The sequence below is a fragment of the Rhinoderma darwinii genome, chromosome 2 (assembly GCF_050947455.1).
Source record: "Rhinoderma darwinii isolate aRhiDar2 chromosome 2, aRhiDar2.hap1, whole genome shotgun sequence".
NCBI classification, from domain to species: domain Eukaryota; kingdom Metazoa; phylum Chordata; class Amphibia; order Anura; family Rhinodermatidae; genus Rhinoderma; species Rhinoderma darwinii.
The window spans coordinates 234,549,149-234,571,742 of record NC_134688.1 but is presented as its reverse complement, the minus strand read 5'-3'; the positions used below and the strand labels follow the sequence as shown (position 1 = coordinate 234,571,742).

General features: G+C 44.4%; 1 protein-coding gene across 6 annotated transcripts in view; it reads right to left on the bottom strand.

Annotated features, from left to right (window-relative positions):
* Positions 1 to 16,210, bottom strand: part of RAD51C (RAD51 paralog C) — a 72,748-nt gene extending 56,538 nt beyond the window's left edge. For 4 of the 6 annotated variants that reach the window (XM_075850407.1, XM_075850408.1, XM_075850410.1 and 1 more), the window contains exons 1-3: positions 15,933 to 16,210; positions 14,411 to 14,648; positions 13,551 to 13,717 (exon numbers count right to left, since the gene is read on the bottom strand). In XM_075850407.1, the coding sequence (XP_075706522.1) occupies positions 13,551 to 13,717; positions 14,411 to 14,648; positions 15,933 to 16,050 (523 nt within the window). In that variant the 5' untranslated portion in view covers positions 16,051 to 16,210. Of the gene's footprint in view, positions 1 to 13,550; positions 13,718 to 14,406; positions 14,649 to 15,932 lie in introns of those variants that run through there. The other 2 variants (XM_075850412.1, XM_075850411.1) reach the window with 2 other exon arrangements.
* Between the last annotated feature and the right edge of the window lie 6,384 nt (positions 16,211 to 22,594).

Genomic DNA, 22,594 nt, shown 5'->3' with positions numbered 1-22,594 from the left:
TTAGCAGCAATTTCGCATATTTTAAAGAAAATTTCAAAAGGCTATTTTTTCAGAGACCAGTTCAGTTCTGAAGTGGCTTTGAGGGCCTTATATATTAGAAAATCCCCAGAAGTCACCCCATTTTGAAAACTGCACCCCTCAAGGTATTCGAACCAGCATTCACAAAGTGTTTTAACCCTTTAGGCGTTAAAGTAAAGTAGAGGTGAAATTTACAAAATGTTATTTTTTTTGCCGAAATTCATTTCTAATACATTTGTTTTTGTAACACAGAAGGTTTTACCCGAGAAATGCAACCCAATATTTTATTGCCCAGATTCTGCAGTTTTTAGAAATATCCCACATGTGGCCCTAGTGCGCTAATGGACTGAAACACCGGCCTTTAGAAGCAAAGAAGCACCTAGTGGATTTTGGGCCTCGTTTTTATTAGGAATATATAAAATATATTCTAAAAAAAGGAGGCCCAAAATCCACCTTGTCAGGTTTGAAGAGGTCTTGTGGTGCCAAAACAGTGGAAACACCCCAAAAGTTACCCCATTTTGGAAACTACACCTCTCAAGGAATTTATCTAGGGGTATAGTTAGTATTTGACCACACAGGTTTTTCGCTAAATATATTGGAATTAGTCTGTAAAAATGAAAATCTACGGAATCTAAGGAATAACAAAGAAAACGTACCCCAAAGCAATGTCTCCTGATTACGGCAATACCCCACATGTGGTAATAAACTGCTGATTGGACCCACAGCAGGGCTCAAAAGGGAAGGAGCGCCATTTGGATTTTAAAGCACAGATTTTGCTGGAATGGTTTTCGGTGCCATGTCGCATTTGCAACGCCAAGAAGGGACCAAAACAGTGGAAACACCACAAAAGTGACCCCATTTTGGAAACTACAACCCTCAAGGAATTTATCTAGGGGTATAGTTAGCATTTTGACCACACAGGTTTTTGCAGAATTTAGTGGAATTAGGCCATGAAAATCTACTTTTTTTCTGAAAAAACATATAAATTTTTAATTTTTACAAGGAATAAAGGAAAAAAAGAACCACAACATTTGTAAACCATTTTCTCCTGATTACGGCAATACCCCATATGTGGTAATAAACTGCTGATTGGACCCATGGCAGTGCTCAGAAGGAAAGGCGCGCCATTTGGATTTTGGAGCACAGATTTTGCTGGATTGGTTTTCGGTGCCATGTCGCGTTTGCAGCGCCCTGGGGGGACCAAAACAGTGGAAACCCCCCTAAAGTGAACCCATTTTGGAAACACCCCTCAAGGAATTTTTCTAGGGGTATAGTGAGCATTTAGACCCCATGGGTCTTTTGCAGAATTTATTAGAATTATGCCACGAAACTGAATATCACAATCTTTTCCACTAAAATGTTGAATTTTCTCATTTTCACAAGGGATAAAGGAGAAAAAAACAACCAATTCTTGTAAAGAAATTTCTCCCGAGTATGGAAATACCCCACATGTGGTCATACAGTTTTTTTCATTAGAAATGAATTAACCCTTTCAGGACTGATCAATTTTTTGCTTTCTTATTTTCGTTTTTCACTCCCCGCCTTCCAAGAGCCATAACTTTTTTCTTTTTCCGTTAGTAGAGTGGTGTGAGGGCTTATTTCTTGCGGGAGGAGCTGTAGTTTCTTTTGACACCATTTAAAGTACCATAATATGTACTGGGAAACTGAAAAAAAAATAATCTTTGCGGGCTGAAATTGAAAAACATTTTTGGGGGTTTCGTTTTTACAGCTTTCGTCGAAATTTATATAGTTTTTTTTATATTATACTACTATTACAAAGAAAAATCTATTTGTTAAAATAAAAATTGTTTTGTTTCACAACATTCTGAGAGCCGTAACTTTTTTATTTTTCGGTTGATTGAGCGGTGGGTATTTTTTGCGGGACGAGCTGTAGTTTTTATTGGTACCATTTTTTGGTACACAAAAAGTGATCAAAAAGTTGTATTACATTTTTTTTTCAAAGCTAAGGTGACAAAAAAAAACAGCAATTTTGGCGGTTTCAATTATTTAAGTTTTATACGGTGTTCACCGTGCGAGTTAAATAATGGTATATTGTAATAGTTTGGCCTTTTACGGACGTAGCAATACAATTTTGTTTATTTTTTTTACATTACTTGAGGAGAAAAATGGGAAAAGGTTGTTTGTTTTTGTTTTTTAACTTTCACATTTTTTTTTTCTCACTACTAATAAATTTTATTCTTCTACACATTTTATTAGTCCCCCTGGGGACTTGAACCAGCGATCATTAGATCGCGGGTACAATATACTGCAATACTAATGTATTGCAGTATATTGTTATTCTTACAGGCTGCTGTTCCGGTCCGTTAGTCCCGGGTGTCAGCTGTAATACGCAGCTGACACCCGCAACGTATGGAGCGGGCTCAACATGTGAGCCCGCTTCATATATCAACCCCCGCACCATGACGTGCTATTAAGTCATAGTGCGCAAAGAGGTTAATGCACAGCGGATGGTTCAAAGTGAATATTGCAATTTTCCACTGGTATGCCATTTTAGTGCATAATATGTTGTGCCCAGTTTGTGCCACTGAAGACAAATACCTCATAAAACGTTAAGCGGGTTCTCCCAGGTATGGCGATGCCATATATGTGGGCGCAAACTGCTGTTTGGGCACGCTGCAGGGCTCAGAAGGGAGGGAGCGCCATTTTTTGGAGCACAGATTTTGCTTGGTAATAGTTCTGTTTGGGGTATTGCTGGTATTTCAGTTTATACTGTGGGGGCATGTGTAATCTGTGCGGAGTACATCAGGGCATAATAAGAGGGTATATTAATGCGGTAAATAAAGAATAATAATTCATAGATGTGTGGCCGGTGTCGCACGGATAAATGGTGCCCGATCTTATCCGCTTTTGGAACACTCTGCCCATTTTGCATCGTCATATTCTGAGAGCCATAACTTTAATATTTTTTCACCACCGTAGCTGTGTGAGGGCTTATTTGTTGCGGGACAATCTTTAGTTTTCATTGGTACCATTTTGGGGTACATGCGATTTTTTTTATCACTTTTTATTACATTTTTTTGCAAGCCGGGTGACCAAAAACAAGCAATTCTGACAATGTTTTTTAGTTTATTTTTTGCGGCGTTCACCGTGCACTATAAATGACAATTTTACTTCATTCTGCGGGTCGGTACGATTACGGTGATACCATATGTATATAGGTTTTTTTATGTTTTGCAGCGTTTGCGCAATAAAATCACTTTTTTTTATATAAAATAATTTATTTTCTGTATCACCATATTCTGAGAGCCGTAACTTTTTTATTTTTTAGTCAAAAAAGCTGTGTAAGGGCTTGTTTTTTACGGGACGGGTTGTTGTTTTTATTGGTACTATTTTCGGGTACATTCGACTTTTTGATCACTTTTTATTCTCTATTATGGGAGGGGTGGTGACCAAAAAAATAGCGATTCTGGTGTCGTTTTTTATTGATTTTTTTTGGGGTGTTCATCGTGCGGGAAAAATAACATTATAGTTTTATAGTTTGGGTCGTTACAAACGCGGTGATACCAAATATGTGTACTTTTTTTTAACGTGTTCATTTTTTTCCTATAATGAAAGTCTTATTATAGGAAAAAAAGCATTTTTTGCTTATATAACTTATACTTTTATTTTTACACTTTTAAAAAAAAAAAATGTATTAACTTTTTTTTACTTGTCCCACTAGGGGACCTTTAGGCTGGGTTCACACGACCTATTTTCAGGCATAAACGAGGCACATCTGCCCATTCATTTGAATGGGTTTGCCGACGTACTGTGCCGACGACCTGTAATTTACATGACTGCCTCGTCAAAGAACACTTCTTTGGACATTTTTGGAGCCGTTTTCTCGTAGACTCCAATGAAAACAGCTCCAAAAACGGACGTAAAAAACGCTGCGAAAACGGCCGCGAAAAACACGAGTTGCTCAAAAAACGTCTGAAAATCAGGGGCTGTTTTCCCTTGAAAACAGCTCTGTATTTTCAGACGTAATTGCAGTTATCGTATGCACATACCCTTGGACTTGCAGCTTTGATCACTGCTAGAGTAAATTACACTACCTACGTAGTGTAATTTAGGACGAGGGACGACTAGGCCCGAGGAAGCATAAGGTGGGCCAGGGCGTCCCCGATGAGTTTGATTAGAGGAAGCAAGGGATATAAAATGGTGCTGGCCGCATGGCCAATGGCACCAGCATGGCTGAAGGGTGAACTCATTGTACACTGTGAGATAAGTGTAGAAAGGGGAGTGATAGTGGAAAGAACTATAGGAGGCATAGGTAATGAGGTTAGGGGAGCAGGATAAGGGTTTATAAGTCCAGAAAGCAGGGGGAGGTAAGGCAGTACTTACCAGGAGAAGCAAAGACCCACCCAACCCTCCCTTGTTAGAAATGGAACCGTCCCAAAAGAAGTCGTTTTGCGAGGTTGTCGCTGGAATGGAGCTGGTGGCTACTGCTGGAGCAAGTCCAAGGCGGAAGACCGTGGTCTCCAAGCGTCTTCGGGATTCCATTAGGCCGGGTAAGTCGGTCCCATACCGTAAGCGTTCTTCTCTGGCCCCCTGCCCCACGCCAGTCCCAAGGGCCCCATTATTCTTCCTCCCACCCAATCTCAGCCCAATTTTTCCCAAACAACCCCCCTCACAACATGTAACCATGTCACCCCCACTCACATAGGTTCCCTGCCACCCCCCAGCAGGGTTTTATTCTTTCAATGGGCCGCAGGTACACAGGGAGGGTAATTTTCAAGGTGGCCCTATGGGCATGCTAAACCCCCACCAATTTAATAGTGTCCCCAGTAGTTTCTGGGAAGCCAGCAGACCCGGTAAGCCAGAGGTACAACAGCAATTAGGATCAGGTGCCAGCAAGCTATATTCAGCCTAGCCGGGGGGTGGTGGGGAGGACATGGATATTTCTTCCCTTAAGCCGGGGGGGTTTAGCAATGGGCTATGGGGCCTTTCAGCGATGGAACAGTAAGGAAGCATTATCACAGAGCCAAGGGGAAAGGTCACATAGGAACACATACTCGCACAATATCTTTTGTTGCAGGGAGCGAAGCAGCGATAGAGCACAACAAGCACAGGAGGGATTGCAGCAAGCCAGCCCAGCGACCAGCAACCTAGGACAGAGTCAGTAAGAGCCTGGAAGCCGAAGTATGCAACAACTGGGTGAGTCTGATTCCAATGCATCGGATGGGCATTATTTGTGTTCAGATGAGGAATAATGCAGTAATTAAGGAAAAATGCTCAACATGTAAAAATAAATTAATAAAAACATTTAAAGGAACAGTGTCATCACAATTTTTTTTTTAATATGTTAAAGATGTTAGTGCTTTATTAAAAACGTTTGGATTAATTTGTGTGTTTGTGTGTTACTTTTTCTTATTTTTACACTTTTTCTTCCCTATGGGGGCTGCCATTTTTTTTTCCATTTCTGTATGTGTCGATTAACGACACATACAGACATGGAATACGGCAGCCACAGTCCCATAGGGACTGCGAACGGGTCCCGTCCCATCCACTTCTGTGTACGCCGTCTGTGTGGGAACTGCGCATGCGCCGCTCCCACACAGTCCAATTTGAAATGCGCGCCGTCCGGCGCCATTTTCCTGTGGACCGGAAGTCGCGGCCGGACAGTAAGATTACTACTTCCGGCCGCGGCTTCCGGACTTGTGCACTTGGACCAGCGGCAGCAGACGGAGCGGACGGGCCGGAGGGAGCCGCGGCGGCAGGAGCAGGTAAGAGATTTCTATGTATGTTCGTGTTTGTGTGTGTTTACTACTGTATATAAACCTACTACACTGTGTGTTAGCTCAAAAAATGGCGACACACAGTGTAGGAGGTTAGACCGTTCAATCCCCTCGTTTATCCCGGCACTAGCCAGGATAAAGGAGGGGGGGGGGATTCTCAGAGCTCACTAGAGCGAGTGCTTTTTTCCCAATTTTGCAGCAAAAAGCAATGTGGTTGCTTTACCACATGCAATGCTGCAATTTTGGGAATAGCTCCATCTAGTGACCAGCAATGGGAAATATTATAAATTAGAATCTAATTTATAATATTTCCTGACTCGTGAAAAAAATAAAAAAAATTTGAACAATGTTTAATCACCTACACACTAAATGTTTAATTAAAAAAAACAAACATGTTTTGCTGGCAACACATTCCCTTTAAAGGTAGTGAAGGGAAGAGCAAATAAGTAAAGAGCTGTTTCTGTAGGGGGTGTAAGAATTTTTCTCTTCCATCCTCTTTACTGGGTTAGACTTTAAGGCCTCATGCACACGACCGTGTTTTTGCGGCCGCAATTCCCCCGAAAATCCACGGGAGAATTGCGGCCCCATTCTTTTCTATGGGGCCGTGCACACGACCGTAGTTTTTGCGGTCCGTGCACGGCCCGGGAGCCCGGACCGCAGAAAGAACGGGAATGTCTTATTACGGCCCGGTTCTGCGGTCCGGGCTCATTGAAAACAATGGCCGCGGCCATGTGCATGTGCGGGCGGCCTGCGGCTGACAGTCCGCTGACAGTCCGCAGCCGGCCGACCCGAAAATCACGGCCGTGCACACGGCTACGGTCGTGTGCATGAGGCCTTAGGGTAAGTGCAATAAATGAAATAAAAGTGATGTACAAAAATGTATTGTTTAAAGAGTAAAATTACTGTTGCAGTTGTTCTGGGATTTATATTGAAATATGTACACAGGGACAGTCATGAGCAATAAACTTTACAGAGACACTTTTTGTTTATCATCAACAATAGTTCTATTGTCCACACTACTGGTTATCATATGTAGGAGATACCTGTGAATGTCTGGGTCCTTTGTTGTGAGAATCAGATTAAATAATAGGTGTCTTGCATACTGATGAGACACATTTCATTGAAACATGCGACCCTCCATCTTTGATTCATTCAAATAAAATACACTATATGATATAATATAATATATAACACTATATAGGCCTTCAAATTCAAAATCTTCATTTGTTCAGAACAGTGATCTAGTAGAAAAAGGGCTAGCGGCTGGGGAAGCAGGATACCTATGCCTGTTCAGTGTTGCCCACATATGCAGATTTGCCACAAAAGTTTTTTTTTTGGGAAGGGTTAGAGAGGAAACGTATGTGGTTGTCTTTGTTTTGTCTAAGGAAGTGGAGGTAGCTAAGGAGAAGGGGCTTAGCAAGGCAGATAGATAACAGGAGAAAACTATTGTGGAAGGAATTAAGGTTTTTTCTGGTGTATGCCAGAGTGTGGGTGGATGGTAAGCCAAGCAATATGTGGATTTGTAAAATACATGGATCTGGTGGTGGACGCACATGCTACTTATAGTGGAATAGGGTGGTATGATAGGGCCTTCAAAAAAAAAAAAAAAAAAAAAAAAAAAAAAAAAGATGGGGAGGGCAAATGTTTAGCTTGGTGAGAAGGATTTGGATCTGTAGTCAAAATTTAAAAAGATGCAATAGGGAAGGAAGTGAGCGAGGTACATTATCAGTCATTTGAGTCAGCGGTAGAAAGTGTAAGAGGATGGGGAAAGGGGGCATTGATGTCCAAGGTAGATATTGAATCTGCTTTTAGATTGTTACCATTGCATCCAGAGAGTTTTAAATAAACAGGGTGTCGTTTGAAGGGAAATTTTTTTTTATTTTTTTCATTTTTTTTTAAGATAAATGCTTACCTATGGGTTGCGCCATTTCATGCGCGTATTTTGAAGCATTCAGTTCATTTTTGCATTAGGGTTTGCAAAGAGTTTGTGGGAGGGAGTCAATTGCCCACTACCTGGGTGATTTTTTGTTAGTAGGGCCAGCAGGGTCAGAAATTTGCCAAGTAAAGTTTATAGCGCTACTTCAAGATTTGAGGGTCCCCATAGCACAAGAAAAGGCAGTGGAGCCAGTAACAAAGTTGTCATATTTAGGCATCGAAATAGACTCATTAGAAGGCCAATGTAGATTACCTGTCGAGAAGGGAAGGCATTGTTGGAGGAGGTAAGGGAGGTGAAAGCCAGCGAGAATGTGACATAAAGAAAGATGCAGTAGCTCTTGGGTTCCCTTAATTTTGCGTGTAGGGTGATTCCAATGGGAAAAGTATTTTCCAGGCGTTTACAGTTGAGTATGGCAGGAGTCAAGGCAGGACAACATAAAATTAGAATAATGAGGGCATTAAGAGAGGATCTGCAGTTTTGGGAAAGTTGCCTGGTGAACTTAATGGAGTGCGGATTTGGCTACGGGAACCATGCTCCAATCAGAAGTTGAGATTGTTCTCAGACGCTTCAGGGTCAGTTGGCTTTGGATCCTTTTTTGACAGAAAGTGGTGAGCAGGGGTATGGCGAGATGTTGGACAGAAAGGGGTGGTTGAGGAACATGACATTGATTGAACTATTCCCAATAGTGGTAGCAGTGGAATTATGGAAGGAATAGCTGAGAAACAGGTTGGTAATTGTTTGGCCAGAAAATATGAGTGTGGGGTCAGCAGTGGACAATCTATCCAGTTTCTCCCCCCCAGTGTTGGCACTATTAAGATATTTGGTAGGGAAGTGCATGGAGTGGAATATCAACTTCAGAGCTGAACATGTCCCAGGAGTCAATAACTTGATTGCAGATGCTTTGTTAAGGAGGAAGTGGGAGGTATTTTTTCAATTGGTACAAAATGCGGAGCGAACAGGATATGTGTGCCCTAACAATATTTGGCAGGTACTGACCCGATTCTAGAAAAACTGGTGGAAAAATCGTTGGCGCCAAACACATGGATGACCTACATGAAAGAATGGAAGAAGTGGGAGGTTTTCAGGAGGAACGAAGGCGGGAGTGTTTATGGAAGCTGCTGGGTAACATGTGGAGGGATGGCGCAGCAAAAGGTAGGGCCACCACCTTGGTGGCAGCAGTATCATTTATTACGAAGGTAAGAGGGGAGGACGACCCTACAAAGGTTTTTTGCAATTAGACGGGTGGTGAAGGGTTGGTCAAGGTCACAGCCACGAGGAGTAGACAAGAGGGAGCCATTAGACTCAGGCAGAGTAAAGAGGCTGGTGGCAGCATTGGGGGCCACATGTAGGGACAGGCACGAAGTGCTGCTTTTAAGGCTGCATTCACATTGGCTTTTGCGGGTGCTTTCAGGTTAGGGGAATTGGTGTCCACTTCAAAGAAGGGTAAAGATGGGTTACAGCTCGAAGACATAAAATGGGATGGCACAACCGTTAAGTGCCTTATCAGAAGGTCCAAGACTGATCAAAATGGGAAAGGGACATGGGTGACTATGGTAAGGAAAGGGGGGGCAATTTGTTCAGTGGGGGCAGTGAGGGATTATTTGGACTCACGAGGAGCAGAGGTAGGAGCTTTCCTTAAGCACAGGGATGGTAGCGCCCTGTCCAGGTTCCAGTTTTGTCAGATACTTAAGAGGGCAGCAGTGGCAGCGGGGCTAGAAAAGGACAGAATTGGTTCACATTCTTTCAGAATTGGGGCGGCATCAGAAGCAGCAGCGGCGGGATCAGATGTGGGGAGCATTAAGCGTTTGGGGAGATGGAAATCCATTGCCATATTACTGATTGTATGTTGTCTCTCCCACAGAAGGAAAAAGCGTATGGGTGATTGGACGTTCCTTCATGTACTGGGCCGCGGAGAGGGCAAGGATGAGACCGTATGGATTACAACTGGGACTGCCGGGCGACGGGGTCAAGGTGAAGTGGTTCGGGAGACGTGGTCTTCCATGGTTCCAGATGAGAAAGCTGGTGGAGGAAGCGGCAGAATGGGGGCACCCGCAAGTGATCGTGATACATACCGGGGGGAACGACTTGACGAGTACCAAAGCTTGGGTACTAGTTAACAGGATGAAGGTGGATGTTGCTGCATGGAAAGAAAGGTGGCCGGGGGTAAAGTTTTTGTGGTCAGAAATTATTCAAAGGCGGAGTTGGATGGGGGCAACATCAACAGCGGCCATTGAAAAGGTGAGAAAGAAGGTCAACAAGGCCATGAAGGACTTTATGGTGGAGATGGAAGGAGTTTTTATTCAGCACAAGGACATCGACTTTGGGTGCCAAGGAATGTACAGGAATGATGGCGTACACTTATCTGATGTGGGACTGGACATATTTAACATCAATCTGCAGGAAGGGCTGGAGGACTGGTGGTAAGGAGTTTTTATGGGGTAAAAAAGGTAAGATCGGCAGAGGAGCCTACCTTTTTTGGTGGCGGATCGTGGCACTGCACTCCTGCTAAGAGCGGTTTCGGTGGTGGACCACGGCGAGTTACCACTAGTTATACGGCGGGGTGAACTCGCACGTGGGGGGACACTAGTTATACGGCAGGTCCCCAGGATGTTTTGGGCCTGGGCAGTCACAAAAGCCGGATTACGGTCCGGCGGCTGCCTGTGGGGACAGCCGTGGCAGGGGGCACGGCTGGCCTTTGTTACAGGATGCGAGCTGAGGGCAGGCGGGCCCCAGCTCAGGGAGTGCCGTGTCGCGATTGAGGTCAGGCTCCTCTTGCGCTGTATTGCCTATGGTTAATGTGTTTTAATAAATCGTGGCGCATGCCACAATTTACTTGCCAATTTAAGAATGATGTGTTTTTAATGTTTAAAGTTGTTACTAAGGGGTTTAGCACGTGCACACCTTATTTAGGACGAGGGACGACTAGGCCCGAGGAAGCATAAGGTGGGCCAGGGCGTCCCCGATGAGTTTGGTTAGAGGAAGCAAGGGATATAAAATGGTGCTGGCCGCATGGCCAATGGCACCAGCATGGCTGGAGGGGGAGGGTGAACTCATTGTTCACTGTGAGATAAGTGTAGAAAGGGGAGTGATAGTGGAAAGAACTATAGGAGGCATAGGTAATGAGGTTAGGGGAGCAGGATAAGGGTTTATAAGTCCAGAAAGCAGGGGGAGGTAAGGCAGTACTTACCAGGAGAAGCAAAGACCCACCCAACCCTCCCTTGTTAGAAATAATGTTATGTTATGTTATGTTAGGTTATGCTATGTATGGTAGGCCAGGCTAGGGTATGTTATGCTATGTTATGTGATGTAAAGCCAGGGCGGATCGTGGCACTGCACTCCTGCTAAGAGCGGTTTCGGTGGTGGACCACGGCGAGTTACCACTAGTTATACGGCGGGGTGAACTCGCACGTGGGGGGACACTAGTTATACGGCAGGTCCCCAGGATGTTTTGGGCCTGGGCAGTCACGAAAGCCGGATGACGGTCTGGCGGCTGCCTGGGGGGACAGCCGTGGCAGGGGGCACGGCTGGCCTTTGTTACAGGATGCGAGCTGAGGGCAGGCGGGCCCCAGCTCAGGGAGTGCCGTGTCGCGATTGAGGTCAGGCTCCTCTTGCGCTGTATTGCCTATGGTTAATGTGTTTTAATAAATCGTGGCGCATGCCACAATTTACTTGCTAATTTAAGAATGATGTGTTTTTAATGTTTAAAGTTGTTACTAAGGGGTTTAGCACGTGCACACCTTATGTATTCTGTCAATGTGACCTCCTGGTTGCCGAACACTGTCTGTTAGGACAGTGTACGCCGGGAACCACTCCATAACTGTACGTGCTGGTGCGGGAAGTAAGCCCTCTCCAGGGCGTACAGTTGCGGCACAGCACGTGAAGAGCAAATGTAAATAGTTGTTTTTTTTCATGCATTTTTTATGACTTTTTTTTAAAATTGTGTTGAATCAGTGTGTTATGTGCAACTTTCTAAATACCTTTTATTAAAAATTATTTTTACTTTTTGGAGATACAGCTGCTTTGTATACAGAGCAGCTGTATCTAGCGCTGAAACCTGTATCCGTCAGGTCAGCGGAACTGACGGGTTTAGGAAAAGTGGGTCCTGCGTTTCAGAACGGTTATCGATCACATCTAAAATCATAACTTAGATGTGATCGGTAACAGGCGGATCCTGGATCCTCATCTTTTTGCCTCAAAATTTTGGCACACGGTGGTGCTTTTTAAGCCATGCCCCTTTCCGCTAAGCCAAATACCCTTTTTAAGACACTTTTTTTTTTTTTTTAAAGCTGCGGCACTTTCGTTAGTGTTGCCACCCCTTTATCGCTTACACTGCTCCACTGTACAGCGCCGACGTATTCGGAACACAGTATTACAGCACTAATGTAACCACAGTGGTGTGTGTGCACGGCACCTTATTAGAGGTGACGACCATACAACAAAGACAGAAGCCCTGCCCTGCTTTGCACATAGTGTAGACATACCCTTGCCCCCTTATTTGGGACTTACTTTAAGGGCCTTGAAGCAGCGTCTCTGCAAATGCACCCGCTAGAGGCGTCACAAGCACCAGGAATATGGGGCGACTGACTCTCAGTCGCAGAAGTTTCTGCAACAAAATCTGCCGCATGTGAATTCACCCTAATAGGCCAGCCTGTTCAAAGCTACATCTCGATGGTGAAGCTATACATAATCATAATAAAGAATAAAGAAAAGAAAGACAAATTTCCGGACATACCCAGCACCCACTAGGATGCAGTCGAAAATATAATGATTTTATTTAGTTAATTTAGTGTCAAAAATTTAATGTTAGAATATCTCGGTACATAACCAAGGAGATAAGAGTAAAAGTATTAAAATTGCCATATAGTTAAACGGAGTTCCCTGGAAAAACCTGGCCAGGTGTATGGAAATGTATAGTGGTTGTGATGCAAAGAATTATAAACCAAAATGCAGAAGGAAGGTTACATATAAATATGCAAACAATAGCATGTTGAAAGAACAAGAGTATTATATCAAAAAGTATCAAAACACAATGACAAACAACATTTGTGTAGCTCTATAAACCATTTCAGCCACGCAATAAATTAAATAATGAAATGAATATCTAAATATTCCTGGGGGACGATTTCCATATATATAATTTTGAATAAATATGTTTCTTGTCGTTTCAAAGTAAATGCCCCATGCTTCAAATCCAGATTAATCCTGGGTATTTAAATGAATGTAGCAATCCTCAGGTCTTATAACCAATCGAGATATTTCGGTCAAAATTATTGCAGTGTTTCCACTTGAGAGGAGAGCTGCAAACCACTAAGTCAACTGGCCAGAGTTACCACCAATACCGCTCCGGCCATATACATGAAAGAATAAGGTATTCTCCGTTATTCTCCTCATATCAGAGTTCCTCCGTGAGGAAGGCGAGGTTTCCTCCCGTAGGTATATGTTTACCTCGTACGTGGTTCTAGCCACATGGTAAGGAGGCGTACTCCTAAGAACATGGCGTGGGGTCACGCAGGTCACGTTCGGCTGACGCGTTTTGTCCCGGCCGGGACTTTCTCAAAGCCGTGTTATATAATCAGAATAAACCTAAGCCAATACAGATCACTAATTCTATACTGAAGAATTTACTAAAATGCAATGCTATATCACTACTTGTTTTATGTATACTTGGATATAATAAGACTATACTGAAGTGAATAGAAATTATATATTCAACTTTGTGTGGGGAAGTAGTAATTTCACATATTAGTAGACCAGTAATGGACAACTAAAAAGATGCACATCGAACATTGTCTGACCATTTTCCTGGGTCCTTTCTGCTAAATATTTCCCCTGGAATTGTTCATTTTATCCATACATACCATCTTGTTGATGAGCCTGTGTAATAAAACTGCAGTGCAGAATACAAGCATTGGCAATATCCACCAGTCTTTCCACTATAAAGCTGTTCTCCGTATCAATGTACACAGTTTCACCATTAACACCTCCAAAGCACTCTGGGATTTGTACATCGACGGCAAGCTGCATGCTGAAAAAAACAACTATGGATTAGAACAAATAGGTTTACAATGTATATTAACTTTATCTAAACTGTATTTCTAAATATGAATAAGGACCGCAGAGAACTACAACTTCAAAGGCAACCAATTGAGTGACAACACGACCTTTAAGCATAAAATTCAGATACAACTTTATTAATCAACAAGATAAAAAATACGGAAATATGATAAAATAGAGCGTACAACCTTCACAGAAAAAGAGGGAGAAAAAAAAAAGCACGGTAGGTAAGAAGGGTACAAGAAACGGTGTCAAGGTCCTTCATATAAGACATGCAATGATGTAATTCGGTAATGCATCCCAGCACAGGTAAGTCATAATGAACATAAATGGTCCAAATAATAACCAAACATCACGGTAGAAATGTATTAGACAGATACATACAATCAGCCCTACGTGGGAAATGCATACATAGTGCAATGAAGGGAGTGAAAAAGATTACCAGACCCACATACACAGACACGCGTTTCGCCAAAGCTTCGTCGCTATTGACTGCCGCATCTGAGGGGTTAAATGGGCAGGGTGGACACGGATTTAGATCCCGCTGCTAGAGCAGGTCTGCTCCCAGCCCACAGCTACCTAACATTATTCTGTTAGGTCTCTTGTAAGCAGAAAATACTGATTGTTCACAGTTCATACAGCTTTGACTTACTATCCCGCTCACCATAATTGTGTTTTCCCAATTCCAGGCGGCCCGCAAATTTCTGTGACCTTGGTCAATGGTACTCCCCCGCCAAGAATCCCATCTAATGCGGAGCAGAATGTTATAATGGGGGTGTGAGCTTGTTCCTGTTCCAGTAACTCTAAAGCGGTGTGTTTTAGGATTGTTGATATGTCTCCTTCATGTTCCCTTTTTAAAATCTGCAAGACTTTCGCAGCACTGTCTTCCGATATTCCGGCTTCTGCAGAAAACACAACATACACATTAGGGCCACGTTCACACAGCATCTCTTTCTGACTTTCGGCATTGTTTTAAGCTTGAAAAGCTATTCATAAAAAATGCGCCATGTTAATTCTCTGCGTGTTTTCCATGTCGAAAATGCGCCAATTATACAATTGAAGTAAATTGAAAGCTTGCTTTCTGTTTTTTGCGTTTTTAAAAACGGGTGTGAAATAAGTCCCATGTTTTTAGGGAAGTACATTTTTAAACACACAAAAAGTGTTCACACGGGGTCTTTTGCCGAGTTTTTTGACGCGGAAACCGCGTCGCAAAACTCGGCAGAAACGGCCCGAGAACGCCTCCCATTGATTTCAATGGGAGGCGTCGGCGTCTTTTTCCCGCGAGCAGTAAAACTGCCTCGCGGGAAAAAGAAGCGACATGCCCTATCTTCGGGCGCTTCCGCCTCCGACCTCCCATTGACTTCAATGGGAGGCAGGAGAAAGCGTGTTTTATGCCCGCGGCGCTCAATGGCCGCGGGCGAAAAACGGCGCGATAATTGCTATTCACACGAAGTATTTTGGGGGAGGAATATCTGCCTCAAAATTCCGTTTGGAGCTTTGAGGCAGATATTCCTCCCCCAAAATACTCCGTGTGAACATAGCCTTAGGGTATGTTCACACACACTAATTACGTCCGTAATTGACGGACGTATTTCGGCCGCAAGTCCCGCACCGAACACACTGCAGGGAGCCAGGCTCCTAGCATCATAGTTATGTACGATGCTAGGAGTCCCTGCCTCGCTGCAGGACAACTGTCCCGTACTGTAATCATGTTTTCAGTACGGGACAGTTGTCCTGCAGCGAGGCAGGGACTCCTAGCATCGTACATAAGTATGATGCTAGGAGCCCGGCTCCTTGCACTGTGTTCGGTCCGGGACTTGCGGCCGAAATACGTCCGTCAATTACGGACGTAATTAGTGTGTGTGCACATACCCTTACAATACACGTGTTTATGACACGTTTGTATTTTGTGCAGAATTTGAGTGCAGCTCTGGCTATATTTCATGTTGATTATATAATTCATGGTAAAATGTTTCGTTATTGTTGATATTTTAAACGGAGTTCCCCTTTAAGAGAGCGAGAGACAAGTACGGCGAGTGGTCCAATGACGCCTAAGTGGGCGGGACTACCAAAGAGGTTCCTGTCTCAGTTCGAATAAAGTTATAATATTTGCAGTAGATAATCAGTACAGGTGGCGGGCAGGTGTTATCACTCCGTCTCCATTATAGAAATTGTTGCTCGGTTACCTGTAGCGAGTTCACTGACTTTCACGGCTACTACGTCCTGCAGAGTATGGAAGCCGGCAGCGATCAGTCTGACCCTGACTGAAGGCGCCAAGGGAAAGCTACCAACTTCACGCTGCATGCTAGGCAGTTCCCGGAGTTTTACCCGCCAGACTCATCCGCTGGATGCAGGCGGGAAGAAGGGGGAAGCGAGTCACTAACCCTTATCGTCTAGTGAGGCGCTGTAACCTGGTGGAGAGTAATAAACTAGCAGAATACATCCCAGTAATACTGTCCTGTAATGTAAAGGAAAGCGCTCAATGCCTGGAACATTGAGCGCCACCTGCTGGCTCCTAGCTTGAATTTCTATTCCATTGGTTGGCTGGTTTTACATAAATACCTAGCTAATAAAAAGTAAGAAACAAATTGATGGCATTTGTCTAATTTGCCACAAATGTGAGGTTGGTTGGTATCTGGCTGATGTGATGCCCGCAGAATACTAGAACAGACTGGCAGCAGCACTAGGAAAGTGCCAGTCCACTTTGTCGCCACTTAGTATAGGTTCTGATACAGCAGGATTTAGTTACATGTAGATTATGCTGCCCATGTAATACTGTGCATTGCAAGGTGTGAAATCCACAGCAATTTCCGCAACGTAATAGGCGTGCCCTGAAATCCAATTTGTTATTTCCACTGCCTTTGGATGGGGTCTTGAAAACACGATCCACATATAGTGTGCCGTAAATTGTTGCGAAATGAATTTTTTTTTTTGTTACGTAACGTGAGTACACATAAAACACCAGATAATAAAGTTTCGTTTTTACTGAATTACATTCTTTTAGTAACATAACTTACTAGCCTAATATAGTATAACGTAAGCGCCAATCAAAATCCCATATGCCTGCGCCCAACAACTGTTATGTTATATTTATTTCAGGCCCCATGCACACGGCCGTGCCCGTAATCATGGCCCGCGATTGCAGGCATGGCCGTGCGCATTTTTGGGCTGTGCTCCCATACAAAGTATGGGAGCACGGCCCGTAAAATGCAAAAGAACGGGCATGTTCCATCATTTTCTGAACATTTCTACGGCATGGACACCCATCCATAGTGATACGGAAAGGTGTCCGTGGCCAATAGAACTGAATGGGTTCGTAATTACGCACCGTATTACGGTCCGCAATTAGGGACAATTTTTACGGTCGTGTGCATGGGGCCTCACTGTGTGCTTTTTATATTTGTTTGCTACTAGAATTATTGGGTGCAGTGGCCTTATAGGATGTCCCTCCTGATGATATAAGGCATACCTCTCAACCTTCAGGTATCACAAAGAGTGACAACCGATGCGGCACGCATAGTGTTCCGCGGCAAATGTTTTTATTTAAGCCACGCCTCTAATCACACCCAATCCCCGCCCATACACACCCAGTTCAGCCCACACAGTATCATGCTCCCATAGTGCCTCCCACACAGTATAATGCCAAATAGCTGCCACCATACAGTATAATGCACCCCTGCAGTATAAAGCCAACACAGATGCCCCCATACAGTATAATGTCCACACAGATTTTTCGATGCAGTATAACGCCCAGACAGATGCCCCCATTCAGTATAATGCCCAAACAAATTCCCCCATACAACATAATGCCCCATAGCTGCCCCATACAGTATAATGCCCCATAGCTGCCCCCATACAGCTTAATGACCCAAAGCTGCCCCCATACAGTATAATGCCCCAATCTGCCCCTAGTGCCAGTGCCCACATATAAAGTGCCAGTGCCCTTGTAGATAGTGTCACAGTGCCCATGTTGATAGTGCCTCTATATAGTGCTACAGTGTCCATGTTGATAGTGCCACCCCCCCCCCTGTAGATAGCGCTACCCCCCTGTAGATAGAGCCATTGGGACTCCCTCTAGGAGCGGAATCCCCAGCCAGAGCATAGTCTGGGGATTCCGCTCCTAGAGGGAAGCCCTGATGTCACTGTCCATATATGGACAGTGACTACTTCTTGAGCGGAATCCTCGTTGCCGTCTTTGGCCGGGGATTCCGCTCCAGGAGGAGCCCCTCACGTCAATGTCCATATGTGGACAGTGACGTCAAGGACTTACCCGAGCACAGCGCTTAAAGTAGACTCGGCGAGTGGAGGAGCTCCCTCTGCTCCTCCGCTCAGAAATAATTCTGAAGCAGGGTGCTGGTGGTTCCCTACTTCAGCATTGGGGTCAACTGTATCTGCATCCTGAGGATGCAGATACAGTTGACAGCGGGACATACACCCGGGACACCGCCTGAAATCCGGGACGGTTGGGTGGTATGTCTAAGGGTGTGTGTGACCTTCAGGTTCCTCAGGATAAAGCGGTGCGGCCACGTTGCGTTTTTAAACTGCAGCAAGTCATTTTTCAATAGAAGTCAATGGTGAAATGTTTGTTATGGACAGACGGCTGCTATTATATTACAATGTGTTCTTAGTGCAGTCAACTGCCTCTTTATAATGTCTGACCGCATGCAGTTACTAACCGCGCTTCCAAAGTTGTTGCTGAGCTGTCACCCTCCTACACCGATCTGTAACTACTATTCTCCTTTATGGGAGTTATGGAAAAAGCGTAGCTCAGCTGTTTCCGGGCACTTCGTCATTCAGTGGTCTGGGAGCTGGGCAAGGTAGGATGGGGTCGAGGGGCCCTGTTCTAGAGATAGGTCCAGGTCTCAGAGGTGGGACCCGCATCTATCAAAAAGTTATGGCATATCCTGCGGATGTGAAAACCCCTCTGTGGTATGTTCCCACACAGAATACGCTGCAGATTTTCTGCAGCAGAATCTAAAAAAAACGCTGGTAAATCTGTGACAGAAAAACAAACTTAATAGCGTTTTTTTTCTGCGCATATTTCTGTGTTTTTTCGACAGCAGTTTTACTTGGGGTTTAGGGCTCATTCAGACGAGTGTGTATCACGTCCGTGTGACGGCTGTTAAAACAACGGCCGTCACACGGACTCATGTATTTCAATGGAGCGTGTGAAGGGTCCGTGAAAAGATAGGACATGTCCTATTTTAGTGTATGTTACGCATCCCTGCATAGACTCTAGTCTATGGGAGATCAGTGACAATGCGTCCCGCACAGGTGCACCTCGGACGTAAAAAACGTCCGTTTTTCACGCCCGACGTTGCCGACGCTCGTCTGAATGTAGCCTAAGGGTATGTTCACATGGCCTATTTTGACTTAATTCGGGCGTTTTACGCCTCAAATTACGCCTGAGAAAACGCCCCTAATACGCCTACAAACATCTGCCCATTGTTTTCAATGGGTTTTACGATGTTCTATTCCCACGAGCCTTTATTTTACGTGTCGCTGTCAAAATACGGCGCGTAAAATGACGGCTCATCAAAAGAAGTGCAGGACACTTCTTGGGATGTTTTTGGAGGCGTTTTTCATTGACTCTATTGAAAAAAGCTCCAAAAACGGCCGTAAAAAATGCAGCGAAAAACGCGAGTGGCTTAAAAAACGTCTGAAAATCAGGAGCTGTTTTCCCTTGAAAACAGCTCCGTATTTTTAGACGTTTTTAGTCTAGCGTGTGAACATACCCTAAGGACGGATTTACATGAGTGTTTTGCGTGCGCAAAAAACACGGCGTTTTGCTCGCGCTAAAGGCACTTAACAGCACTTAAAGAGGCTCTGTCACCAGATTTTGCAACCCCTATCTGCTATTGCAGCAGATCGGCGCTGCAATGTAGATTACAGTAACGTTTTTATTTTTAAAAAACGAGCATTTTTGGCCAAGTTATGACCATTTTTGTATTTATGCAAATGAGGCTTGCAAAAGTCCAAGTGGGCGTGTTTAAAGTAAAAGTCCAACTGGGCGTGTATTATGTGCGTACATCGGGGCGTGTTTACTACTTTTACTAGCTGGGCGTTCTGACGAGAAGTATCATCCACTTCTTTTCAGAACGCCCAGCTTCTGGCAGTGCAGACACAGCCGTGTTCTCCAGAGATCACGCTGTGACGTCACTCACTTCCTGCCCCAGGTCCTGCATCGTGTCGGACGAGCGAGGACACATCGGCACCAGAGGCTACAGTTGATTCTGCAGCAGCATCAGCGTTTGCAGGTAAGTAGCTACATCGACTTACCTGCAAACGCCGATGCTGCTGCAGAATCAACTGAAGCCTCTGGTACCGATGTGTCCTTGCTCGTCCGACACGCTGCAGGACCTGGGGCAGGACGTGAGTGACGTCACAGCGTGATCTCTCGAGAACACGCTGTGTGTCTGCACTGCCAGAAGCTGGGCGTTGTGAAGAGAAGTGGATGATACTTCTCGTCAGAACGCCCAGCTAGTAAAAGTAGTAAACACGCCCCGATGTACGCACATAATACACGCCCAGTTGTACTTTTACTTTAAACACGCCCACTTGGACTTTTGCAAGCCTCATTTGCATAAATACGAAAATGGTCATAACTTGGCCAAAAATGCTCGTTTTTTAAAAATAAAAACGTTACTGTAATCTACATTGCAGCGCCTATCTGCTGCAATAGCAGATAGGGGTTGCAAAATCTGGTGACAGAGCCTCTTTAACACCCGCTGCGTAAAAATCACGGATTGTCTGCACGGCCCCATAGACTAATATAAAATCACGCGCGTTGCACGGACGTATATCACGTTTGTGTAAATCCGCCCTAAGTGTTAACCTTTGATTATAGCAAAGCATATGTGCACCAGTGGATATCCAGTGGTTTTTCCAGTGTTTTTCGCTGTAAAAACTGCAAGATGTTCTAAATCTCATTCACTTTGCTGCTACTATAAATGCTGCAGAATTTCCGCACAGAATTCTGTTGTGGAAATTTCGCAGCATTTACGCTACGTGGGAACCCGGCCTTAAAGGGAACCTGTCATCCACATTATGCTGTCCTCACTGGGGGTAGCATGATGTAGTGACAGTTACACTGCCTTTAGTTGTCTGTCACTTATGTGTTAGTTTAAAGGCTATAATAAAATATGAGAAAGCCTACATACACAGTCTTTTTTTTTTTTTTTTTTTTTTTTTAAATACACCATGCTCTAGGTATGGTGTTTTTTCAATAGGCTGTGCAGGTATAAAGGCTTTGTGCACATCACGATTTTTCTATGTGCGTAACGTATACAGTGCAACTTTCAAATGAGTTTTTATTGAAAATAATTTTTACTTTTTGCGATACAGCTGCTCTGTTTGCTGCATGCAGAGCAGCTATATCGTTAGCTGAATCCTGTACCCGTCAGTTCTCTGACACGCAGGACCCACCTGTAAACGGTCACATCTAAGTTCATACCCTTTTATGAGAACTTACATGTAGCGCCGTCAGAGAGAAGTCCAGTGTATTTATGAGCCGCCCACTTTCTGTTGATTGTGAGTTGTCTCCCTATAAGGCCTTATTCACATGAACGTGTTAAACGTCCGTGTGACAACCATTGAAACAACGGCCGTCCAATGGACCTATATAATTCAATGTGGCCTTTCACACGACCATTGTTTCAACGGACCGTGTGAAGGGTCCATGAGAAAATAGGATGTTTTATTTTTTCACGCTTCACGCATCCCTCCATACTCTAGTGTTTTCAGGCGTTTTTCGGGGCGTAAATAAACGCCCCGTAAAAAGTGCATGTCACTTCTTGAGCCGATTTTGGAGCCGTTTTTCATTGTGTCAATACAAAACGGCTCAAAACTTTTGATGCTTTAAAAACGGCTGTCATGTGCACGGGGCCTTAGGGCATAATATACTTACAATTTAAATTCTTCACCGTTCCTGTGGTTATCCACTGCGTCTTTTTTACAGTGATTGGTGCGCCATACATATTTGGCTGCCTCAGTCACGTGTTCATGTATAACATGTCATTCCGCTGTCGATGTAAACAAAACATAGCGGGGATCCAGGATACTGGTCGTGGAGAATTATTTCAAGTCATTTGGGTTAGGTTTAGACTTATTACTAGGGAGTGGAAAACCCACTTCAACCCCTTGGCGTAGAATCACGTGCATGCACCGCATAGAAAGGCAGCTATTCGCACATTCCGCCGTGCATGTACGTGATTGTGATAGTGTGCGGGATCACAGCTGTGGATGGCTAGCATTGAAGAAACCCCCGGTCGCTGCCATTTAACCCCTTAAATGTCGCAGTCAATAGCGACAGCGTCATTTAAGTGGTTTGACAAAGGGAGCTCCCTGTCAACGATCGGCGGCCCGCAAATGTCGACGGGTTGCCATGGCAGCCACGGGTCTAACAAAGGCCCCCAGACCTGCCCTGGCTGTACGCTTATAAGGCCGAGCAAGAGGCATGGCCTAATAGATTACCTTTCAGTTTTAGGGTATGTTCACACAGCAGCGTCCGTAACGGCTGAAATTACAGGGCTGTTTTCAGGAGAAAACAGCCCCGTCATTTCAGCCGTAACGGCATGTGCAGGCGCTTGAACGCCGCGTCCATTACAGACGTAACTGGAGCTGGTTTTCCATGGAGTCCATGGAAAACGGCTCCATTTACGTCTGAAGAAGTGACATGACACTTCTTTGGCGCGGGCATCTATTTACGCGCCGTCTTTTGACAGCGAAGCGTAAATATACGCCTCGTGTGAACAGACAAACGTCAGCCCATTGCTTTCAATGGGCAGATGTTTGCCAACGCTATCGAGGCGCATTTTCGGACGTAATTCGAGGCGTAAAACGCCCGAAT